Source organism: Mesoplodon bidens, assembly GCF_964165515.1.
Source record: "Mesoplodon bidens genome assembly, chromosome: 2".
Classification (NCBI taxonomy): Eukaryota; Metazoa; Chordata; class Mammalia; order Artiodactyla; family Ziphiidae; genus Mesoplodon; species Mesoplodon bidens.
In genome coordinates this window covers 150,786,421-150,796,297 of record NC_138177.1, presented here as the reverse complement: position 1 = coordinate 150,796,297, position 9,877 = coordinate 150,786,421, and the positions used below count along the sequence as shown (strand labels likewise).

At 55.1% G+C, this 9,877-nt stretch overlaps 2 protein-coding genes across 3 annotated transcripts; both read left to right on the top strand.

The window, feature by feature from the left end:
* The first annotated feature begins 1,470 nt into the window (after positions 1-1,470).
* Positions 1,471-4,773, top strand: DPH2 (diphthamide biosynthesis 2). Of its 2 annotated transcripts, XM_081224403.1 has the most exons (6): positions 1,471-1,854; positions 2,029-2,141; positions 2,403-2,626; positions 2,825-3,508; positions 3,599-3,775; positions 3,857-4,773. In XM_081224403.1, exons 1-6 carry the CDS (start codon positions 1,708-1,710, stop codon positions 3,979-3,981), a joined length of 1,470 nt encoding a protein of 489 aa, XP_081080529.1. In that variant the 5' UTR covers positions 1,471-1,707; the 3' UTR covers positions 3,982-4,773. The 2 variants fall into 2 exon arrangements, with proteins under 2 accessions (XP_081080529.1, XP_081080528.1); XM_081224402.1 differs by having other exon boundaries at positions 3,599-4,773.
* Positions 4,774-6,373: 1,600 nt separating this feature from the next.
* On the top strand, positions 6,374-9,695 carry ATP6V0B (ATPase H+ transporting V0 subunit b). The gene is made up of 8 exons (XM_081224892.1): positions 6,374-6,544; positions 7,294-7,342; positions 7,564-7,647; positions 7,775-7,852; positions 8,066-8,135; positions 8,255-8,306; positions 8,527-8,717; positions 9,390-9,695. Exons 1-8 carry the CDS (start codon positions 6,478-6,480, stop codon positions 9,414-9,416), a joined length of 618 nt encoding a protein of 205 aa, XP_081081018.1. The 5' UTR covers positions 6,374-6,477; the 3' UTR covers positions 9,417-9,695.
* Positions 9,696-9,877: the final 182 nt, after the last annotated feature.

Here is a 9,877-nt window from a genome sequence, read left to right as displayed (position 1 = left end):
GCACCCAGACTTGCACTTGGTTGAGGAGAGGTATAGAAAGCTGAGCATGTGGGGGAGGAGATATGGTAGACCCCAGAGGAAGAGGAAGGCAGGCCCTAGTGTTGTCTGCAAACCCATAGTTCCCCAACTCTATGGTACCTGAACAGCACATGATGGTCAGGGTTTGGTCAGGACCAAGGACAGCTCCCGGCCTGCTGTTGCTCTCCTCCCTTAGCAGGGTTCCCTCCCCTTCTGTCTCAGCCATAGTTCCACCCTGGCTGCCTCTCAGGCACCCCAGCCGCCATCTCAGTAAGATCGCAAGAGCAGGACTGGGTTCTCCTGACTCCCAGCCATGAGTCTCCTTGGAAGTGTTAGAAGAACTGGTTACTCCCACGATTGTCTCACTTTTTCTCCTGTTCTTTTCCCAACCTTCGTGCAAATTCTGTGTCCTCCATTCTTCATCCTCATTCAACCTCTTCCCACACCAGCCAGCATCAGCCCCCCTTTCATGTCATCCCCTGAGGTCACTCTGTCCCCTTTCCCTTACCCCTCCTCCATCCCATTCTCACCTACTCTTGATTTTTCACTTCTGGAGCATGTGGAGATGTTTCACATACTTTCCTTTTCTCCTACGACATAGCACCCAGGTGTCTTCCTCCCTGCTGCCATGATCAAATGTAGCATATATAACCTGGGAGAATGAGGGGTCTAAAGAACAGCTTCTGAAATCAGACCTGGGTACTGCTGGTGCCACTGATTTGCTGTATCTTATTGGGCAGTTAGCCTCGAGCCTCCGTTTCCTCATCTGCAAAATGCGACAGCTCTTACTCCAAAGAGTGAACTCTGTAGTACCTGGTGAACAGTAAGTGCTCAGTGTTTGCTTTTTTGAGACTGCTGTGAGGATAGTAGTGGATTCCTCTAGTACATGTGCTATGCAAAGGACTACTTTATGAAGTTTTATATCTAAATTAATTTGCCCCAGCAATCCTATTAGAAGTACTATTGTTACAAGCCCCATTCTGCAGATGAGGAAACAGCCATAAAGACGTTGAGTAACTAAGAGCCTCAGTAATTAGTAAGGGGCAGAGCGCAATATTGAAACCCAGGCAGTTTGGTACCTAATTTAAAAATTATGCAATGCCTAATTCTCTATCACCTCCCAGCTGACAGAGTGCAGGGGAAGTGCTTAACAGTGTAGGCAGATAGGAACTGCTCAAACTGGAGTAGTTATTTTCAGGGAGTCGGTGTCTCTGAGGGCGCTTGGCGGCTGAACCGGAAGACCAGCGCCCGGAGAGGCGGGCCAGGAGAACTACAACACCCACAAGGCTCCGCACCTTCCTCTGAGGCACTTCCGATTGGCTTCGGGCTAGGAGGCCGACTATTGGTTCTCTGTGGGCGGCTTGGCGAGGACTGGAGGGCGGGAGCCGTGCTGATTTTTAGATGGGTAAAGTTGCCATCAGCCCCGCCTCAAACACCCGGAAGTAATCTCCCTGGGAGGCCCACGTGTAGCGGAGAAACGGGAGTTTGGATGGGTCGGGGCCTGGCCCAACGGCTGCGGGCTGACTGACTCCCCACCACCACCACTCCCTACCCCCCTCCCTCCCCCCCCCTCCCTCCCCCCCCCGCCCCGCCCCCGCCCCCCGACCAAGCGACTCCGACACTTTGAGGGCCGTTTTTGAGAAGGCGGGGCCTGAAGCTGATTGAGGGAGGTCCCCGCTGCCTCCCGCTATGGAGTCTACATTCAGCAGCCCCGCGGAGGCGGCGCTGCAGCGAGAGGCGGGCGCTGAGGGGCTGCGCACTCCTCCTGGGGACCTGGACCGAGTGTATGAGCTGGAGCGAGTCGTTGGATTTGTCCGCGACCTGGGGTGTCAGCGGGTGAGGAGCGGATGGGTCGCCCAGAGGATCGGGATCTTGGGTGATTTTGTGAGGATGGGAATGAGAGGAGATGCTTCTCTGGGAGGAGGGGCTTTGAAGGTTAGGTAGGGACTCCCTGGAAGGTTTCCCTTGAAGAGGAGAGGCTGTTCCTGACTCCATGGTTTATGCTTACAGGTGGCCTTGCAGTTCCCTGATCAGCTATTGGGAGATGCTGGGGCCGTGGCTGCACGACTGGAGGAGGCCACAGGATCGAAGATGTTCATTCTGGGAGACACAGCCTATGGCAGGTGTGAACTTGGAGCTTGACGATAGAGGGTGGGGTAGGTCTAGGGATCCAGGGCTCATGGCATTTCTCCTCTATGACAGTGTCTGACCCCGATGGTTGTGTTTCTCCCTGATAGTGACGTTTCCTCTCCTGATACTAGCTCTTCTCAGTGACGGTGCCTTCTTTTCATAACGTCGTATTCTTCATTGACCACATTTTCCATTGATGACGGCAACGCTTTTCTCGATGAGAACCCCTCTCACTAATGGTATCTTCTCTGCAGCTGCTGTGTGGATGTATTGGGTGCTGAGCAAGCTGGAGCTCAGGCCCTTGTACATTTTGGCCCTGCCTGCTTAAGCCCTCCTGCCCGCCCACTGCCCACTGCCTTCGTCCTTGGTCAGCGATCTGTGGCCTTGGAGCTCTGCGCTAAGGCCTTCGAGGCCCAGAACCCAGACCCCACAGCGCCTGTGGTGCTGCTGAGTGAGCCGGCCTGTGCCCACGCCCTGGGTGAGGGTTTTGCCTTTGCATGCAGGAAGGGTGGGCTGACCAGTTTGTGCCTTAATTTCCCCATGTCAGTACACTCCCATGGAGTTCTCAATATGGGTTTGACCCCAGCCTCTGCTTTTGGTTCCCATTCAGTCTCCTGGGGATGAGGGGGATCCTGCTTTACCAGACCCCAACCCTGACACCACCTCCTTCTTCCAGAGGCCTTGGCCACCCTTCTGCGCCCACGGTACCTGGACCTGCTTGTCTCCAGCCCAGCTCTTCCCCTGCCAGTGGGCTCCCTCAATCCAGATCCTGAGCCCCTGGAGCGTTTTGGGCGCCACTTCCCCCTGGCTCCAGGGAGGTGTTTGGAAGAGTATGGTGCCTTCTATGTGGGGGGCTCTGAGGCCATCTCTGACCCTGACCTTGACCCAGACCTGAGCCGGCTGCTCTTGGGCTGGGCACCAGGGCGGCCCTTCTCCTCCTGCTGCCCAGACACAGGGCGGACTCAGGATGAAGGTGCCCGGGCTCTGCGGCTAAGAGCACGTAGACGCTATCTGGTAGAGAGGGCCAGAGATGCCCGTGTGGTGGGGCTGCTGGCGGGCACGTTGGGTGTGGCCCGACACCGTGAGGCACTGGCACATTTGCGGAACCTGACACAGGCTGCTGGCAAGCGTAGCTATGTGTTGGCCCTGGGGCGACCCATGCCTGCCAAGCTTGCCAACTTCCCTGAGGTGGATGTCTTTGTGCTGTTGGCCTGTCCTCTGGGTGCCCTAGCCACCCAGCCTTCTGGCAGCTTCTTCCGGCCTGTATTGGCACCGTGTGAGCTGGAGGCTGCTTGCAACCCTGCATGGCCACCTCCAGGCCTGGCTCCCCACCTCACACATTACGCGGACTTATTGCCTGGTGAGTGGTGAGGGCAATGCCTAGGCTAAAAATGCTTGGGGCATGGAGTTGGGCCAGTATGGATCCGCTTTCTCCCTCCCTTCCTTCCAGGCTCTCCCTTCCACGTGCCCCTCCCTCCACCTGACTCGGAGCTGTGGGACACCCCAGATGTGTCACTCATTACTGGGGACCTCCGACCCCTACCTGCCTGGAAGCCATCAACTGATCCTGGATGCTCAGCCCTAACCCCGAGGCCCCAGCTGGAGCTGGCTGAGAGCAGCCCTGCAGGTGAGTGTGGCAAATCTCCACTCCCATCTGAATTCTTCCCCTATGTTCAGGCCACTCACCCTCAAGCCTCTCCCTCTGCAGCCTCATTCCTTAGTTCCCGGAGCTGGCAGGGACTGCAACCCTGTCTGGGTCAGACGCCGGTGACGTCAGCTGTGAGCGGAAGGCGAGGGATTGCCATCGCCTACGAGGATGAGGGAAGCAGCTGATACCATGTGGGGCCAGAGCCACAGGTGGACTTAAGACCTTTAGTGCTCCCTGCACCAACCCCACTCTTCTGCCAGGATCCTTGAAGGAGCCTCTCACTGAGGCAGCCCCTCACTGGGGATAGGATTCAGCTCTTCCTGTCCTGGCGCTGGCACAAGGCTTAGCACATATTGGCTTAGTAAATATCTGTTGTTTGACTGATGGGGAAACAGCTTTGGGTCTTCCCTGAAGCCTTCTGGGCCATCTGTTCTCCTGGGAACAACAGCACAAGACAGTTGAGGGTCTGCCTTTGTTAAAGGCAGGTGCTAAATGGTTTAGACCATGGTTTCTCAATCTTGGCACAATTGACACTTTGGGCCAGATAATTATTTGTTGTGAGGGGCTGTCCTGGGCATTGTAGGATGTTTAGCATCATCTCTGGTTTCTGCCCAGTAGGTTTCGGTAGCATGCCCCTCCCCAGTTGTGATGACCAGAAATGTCTCCAGATGTTGGCAAATGTCCCTTATGGGGGCAAAAGCATCCCCAGTTGAGAACCACTGGTCTGCACCTATGCTGTCCAATACAGTAGCCACATGTGGCTGTTCAAACATAAATTTGAATTAAGTAAGATTAAAAACTCAGTTTCTCAATCACACTAATCACATTTCAGTGCTCAGATAGCCACATGAGAGGACAGTGTAGCTATAAGACATTTCCATCATTGCATAAAGTTCTGTCGGGCAGTGCTGGTCTACACTGACTCCAATTTGTTTCTCAGGGAGATCACAGAAATTTGAATAAACCAGATAATTTTTCTCCTTGTCTCTTTATTCATCAAATACCGCAGGTCCTGCACAGGTCCTGTGGGTTGAGATCTGAATTGTATTTGACTGGATTCCTGTCCTCACAGTGTGGCTGGGAAGAGAGGCAGTTAAACAGGCAATTGCCACATGGTGAAGCAATATTCTTTATGAGTAGGGAAGCCCCCAGGGGCAGCTGGAGCCCAGAAGAGGCTTCTCAGAGGGGGTGTTACCTAAGCCAGATCGCTTGGAGGGGAAAAAAAAATAATTAGAAGTGAGGTGAAAAAGACATTTGGGCAAAGGGTACACCATGCTAAAACAGGCATAAACCAGCATTGTGGGTGCTTCAAGCAAAGTGGAGTTGCTGGACCCTAAAGGTTCAGAGGGGTGAAATGAAATGACTCACCTCTTAATTCTCCACATTTGCCGAGAATCTCGGCATATTGGCGTTGTCCAGTGTGTTGAAGAAACAGGTGAACAGGGAGATGTGATTTCTGCCCTCAGGGATTGCCCAGTCTGCTAGTAGAGGCAGTTCTGTAAACCGACCGTGGTAACTGGGACAAGGTGGGCACCAATCATGTATTCTACAGATATGTATTGAGCACCCACTGTGTGCCAGGCACTGGAAATCCAGCAGTGAGCTCAGGAATCCTTTCATGGTGCTTACATTCTCGTGGTGGGGGAGATAGACACAGAACACTTAGTATGCAGAATGGTGATAAGGGCTATGGTAAAGCTGGGAAGGAGTGCAAGAGAAGGGGCTGCAATATTAAACAGGATGGTCAGAGAAGGCCTTTTGAAGGTGAGCGAAGACTGAAGTTAGGAATGAACCACGTGTATAATTTGGAGAAGCAGAGGGAACAAGTGCAAGTGCAACGCGTTGAGGGTGTGACTGGTGTGTTCAAGGAATAGCCAGGAGGCCAGTGCAGTCAGTCAGAGGAGGGAGTTAGTGGGGAAGTATTAGGAGATGAAGTAGGGTAAGAGGCATGGGGAGCCGCAACAGTAGAGGCCTAGTAGGCCATTTTAAGGACTATGGCTTTTATTCCGAGCGAAATGGGGGCCTCCGAGGTATTTCAAAGAGAGTGACATGATCTTACTTAAGTTTCATAAGGATCGCCAGGGCGGCGGGGGAGCCCAGAGCGGGCGCACTCCCCTGCCTCTGGTTAGGGAACCCTTCCTGGGGGAATGGTATCCCAAGACCAGTAGGTGTTGGCTGGGCCAGGGGGTGAGCACGAAGAAGCGTGCTTCAGGCAGAGGAAACAGCATGAGCTCAGTGAGGGACGGAGCGGATACCCTCGCGGAACTGGGTGGGACGGTCGTGGGGAGGCCTGCGAGATCAGCACTGGCTTGGAGACTAAGCTAGGGCGGCGGCGAGCAGGAAAGCAGGGCTGGTGGGCCGGAGCAGGGCGGAGTGTCGGGGCGCAGAAGGAGCGAGCTTGGTCGGACGCGAGACTGACCGGCCAGGCAAGGGGTCGACGTACTCAGTAAGAAGTTAATGCGAGGCCCTTAGGGGTGCGAGACTACAACCACCACAATCCTCTGCGTCCGCACTTCCGGCATCACCAAGTTCTAGACCTGCGGCGCCGGGGCGCCAGGCCCGGCGTGTGGTCACGTGGGTGAGTCAGGTGACACTGCGGGGCGGACGGCGGACGCCGGGACGAGGTTTGAGCTCCGGCCCCCCACCCCGCCCCCGACCCGAGACCCGCCGTCGTTGCCGCCATGACTGGGCTAGTGCTGCTCTATTCCGGGGTCTTCGTGGCCTTCTGGGCCTGCCTGCTCGTCGTGGGTGAGGACGGGCCCTGGCGGGCGGGGCCGGCATCGGGCCGAGCTAGCCCGGCTGGAGCCCAGCGGGGAAGCGGAGGCTTGGGAATACTGGGCCCCGGCGCGGGCTTTGCACCCCGGGCTCCTGGACTTGCCTCTCGTCTGTCCGGGCCTCTGACCCCGACAGAGGAGACCCGTATCTCCAGCTGCTTGGGGAGGGGCGCGGGCAGGGCTCGGTGGGAACCGCGAGCTCAGCCCTTGCCCGTTTCTGTCACTGCCGCCCCTCTCCCTCGCTCCCTGCTGTCGTCCCTCTCTTGCTCTTGACCGGCCTGCTTGGGTCACGAGCCGGCTGCTCCAGTTCCTCTTTTCCCGGTAGTCTTGCTCTCCCCCGACACCCACAGCGTGTTGGGTAAACAGCGGCTCGGACTAGGCTGGCTGCATCTGGTGGGGCCTGGCCAGAGTTCTTGCTCCCTCCCCTCCTCCTGGGTATTCAGGCCTGCCGGCTCCCCTTGATGGGTCTGGGTCTGGGAGGTGGTGTCACAGAGGGGATATGTTCCTGAAGGAGGGGCAGAAAATGGAGGTCTGAGTAGAGGAATTTGTATAGGCAGCTGTGCTTTTATGTGGGGCCAGCCAGAGGACTCTCCCTCCCTTGACTTAGGTGTAGGCAGACCTTTTGGGAAGGTGGCCCATCAGCTGGGCAGTAACTTCTTGCCTAAGTTGTGGCGCTTCTCTCTAGAGAGCAGTCCCTAACCCCCGTTTTTCTCACTGCTGCAGGAATCTGCTACACCATTTTTGACTTGGGCTTCCGCTTTGATGTGGCATGGTAAGGGAGAGGTTTCCCCTGGGAGCTTCTTTGCAGCCTGCCCTCTCTGATCTTATCCCTACCCCACCCCACCCCCCGGCTGTCTGGGATGGGGACCTTTGGGAAACATGAAGTGTTTTGTCTCAGCATCGAGGACTGGGGGTGTTGGAGGGGGGGTGGGGGTGGATTTTGTGCCCACTTCTCCACCAGGGCTGAATTGTCTTCCCCCGTCTGCACACCAGGTTCCTGACGGAGACTTCCCCCTTCATGTGGTCAAACCTGGGCATTGGCCTAGCTATCTCTCTGTCTGTGGTTGGGGCAGCATGGTAAGTGTTGGGGTCATGGGTCAGGGGAGGGGCTGAATCATAGCAAGTGGTGTCACTGGGTTCTTAGTCATCTTGGGGGCAATGACAGGATTGGGCTCTGCTCATTGGTTTCTTATTCGTCCACCAGGGGCATCTATATCACTGGCTCTTCCATCATTGGGGGAGGGGTGAAGGCCCCCAGGATTAAGACCAAGAACCTGGTCAGGTAAGTGTAGGACCCTTGTAAGGTTGTCAGAACCAACTGCATTGGCAGCTGCCTGTGCATTTGACCTGCCTGATGTGCTGCTCCTGACCAGCCTCCTGTTGGGGTCGGATGTCAGTAGGGGAGAGGTGGCTGGAGACTCTTCAGGGAGGAAGGTTGGCTTCTTTCTCAACTCTTTCTCCTCTCCACCCCCTAATCCCCCGCTACCACTACCAGCATTATCTTCTGTGAGGCTGTGGCCATCTATGGCATCATCATGGCGATTGTCATTAGCAACATGGCTGAGGTATGGAGGCCTAGGTGGGGTGGGCATCTATTCCAGGGTGTTTATATATTACTTAGTGATGGTGGAGGAGGGGGAGTGGAGTAGGGGGCGATTTCTGATTATTTCTCTGCTTCCCTCAGCCTTTCAGTGCTACTGACCCCAAGGCCATTGGCCATCGAAACTACCATGCAGGTAGGTGGGTGTGTGAAGGCAAAAAGTTGGGGCTTCACAGCTGCTTCCCCCTCCAGTGCGTGCCCCAGCTTAGATTCTTCATTTTGATATTCTCTCACCTACTTTGGCCTGCTTTGTAGAGTTGGGGTGGTGGCTGGCCCCATTAGTCCATGTTGAATCCCTTGCCCTCATCTCTCCTCGTGTCTGGCTTGGCCTCAGTGCTCCCCTTCCATCCCTCCAGGTTACTCCATGTTTGGGGCTGGCCTCACAGTGGGCCTGTCTAACCTCTTCTGTGGAGTGTGCGTGGGCATCGTGGGCAGTGGCGCCGCCTTGGCTGATGCACAGAACCCCAGCCTCTTTGTAAAGATTCTCATCGTGGAGATCTTTGGCAGTGCCATCGGCCTCTTTGGGGTCATCGTTGCGATCCTTCAGGTGCTGAATCCCCCTGGGAAGCTCCTCTGTCCTTGTCCCCAACCCAGCCTCACCCTTCTTCTGGAGGAGCCACAGTGCTCCCGTCTACACCTGTAACCATAAGAACCTCTTAAACAGTTTCCACCACCTAGTTCCCATCTTTTGGTTTTCCCCTTTTGAAGTTTTCCATTTATTTCTGTCTTCAATGTAGTATCACTGACAACTGTCTTTTTTTGTCTGTTGTGTCTATATACAAAAGATTTAGCTTCTCTTTCCTGTTCTGTTATTTTGTCTGTTCCTCGCTGTCTTTGTAGTCTAGACCAGGTTGGGATGCGTCTGTCTCAGTCCGTCTTGGTGTGTTTGACTGTGATGTCAGTAGGACAGCACATCTGAGGTGTGTGTGATTAAGGATCAGCCTGAGTGTCTGAGTGACTGTGGGCGCCTGACTGGGTTGACACTTGGTGACTGGCACTGTCCATATGCCACTTCTCTCTATCTTGTCTGTCCCACAGTTGAACTCTGTAGTTGTCTCTGTGTCCCTGTTCACTGTGTTTGTCACAGCATGTCCATCCTGGTCCAGTCATCCATCTGTTGTGGTCTGTCCATCCTGCCATGGGTCTGATCATCTGTCATTTGTCATTGTCTAATCTATTTCTCTGTCCCTGACTGATTTCTCCTGTTCTTCTTTTGCAGACCTCCAGAGTGAAGATGGGTGATTAGACGATTTGTGTGGGTGGGGCCGTGCCCCACTCTTATTTATTTGTGGTTTTCCCGGGACAGCTGGAGCTGTGCCCCTTAGGCTTTCAGGGGGCTTGGTGTTCAGGGCCCTCCCTGCACTCACTTCTGCTGCCTGTCCACTTGGAGGCACTGCCTGGCTGGATCTGCAGTGTGGGGAGTGGGCTGCTGTTGACTGTGTACAACCTGGCACCCGTGTCCCACCTCCACCTCCAACCCATCTTCCCAGTGTTTGTGAAATAAACATGGTATTTGTCTGGGTCAGTGCTGCTTCTCTTGCCTTTCTTCGCCACCTCCTTTCACAGAGGAAGGGTAAACAGGCCTGTAGTTCTCAACTTCATGCCAGCTTCTTGCCAACTTTCCGACTCATACACACTGTCTCTGCTGTGGACAACGATGGCTCCTGGGTTGGAAGGAAAGTGTGCTGGGCTGAGGACTCTGTAACT

Coding starts and splice junctions, on each gene's coding strand:
- ATP6V0B (XM_081224892.1), top strand. CDS start 6,478: ATGACTGGGCTAGTGCTGCTCTATTCCGGGGTCTTCGTGGCCTTCTGG. Junction 8,136..8,254: donor TCATTAGCAACATGGCTGAG/GTATGGAGGCCT, acceptor TGCTTCCCTCAG/CCTTTCAGTGCTACTGACCC. Junction 8,718..9,389: donor TCATCGTTGCGATCCTTCAG/GTGCTGAATCCC, acceptor CTTCTTTTGCAG/ACCTCCAGAGTGAAGATGGG.
- DPH2 (XM_081224402.1), top strand. CDS start 1,708: ATGGAGTCTACATTCAGCAGCCCCGCGGAGGCGGCGCTGCAGCGAGAG. Junction 1,855..2,028: donor GCGACCTGGGGTGTCAGCGG/GTGAGGAGCGGA, acceptor TTATGCTTACAG/GTGGCCTTGCAGTTCCCTGA. Junction 2,142..2,402: donor GGAGACACAGCCTATGGCAG/GTGTGAACTTGG, acceptor TCTTCTCTGCAG/CTGCTGTGTGGATGTATTGG.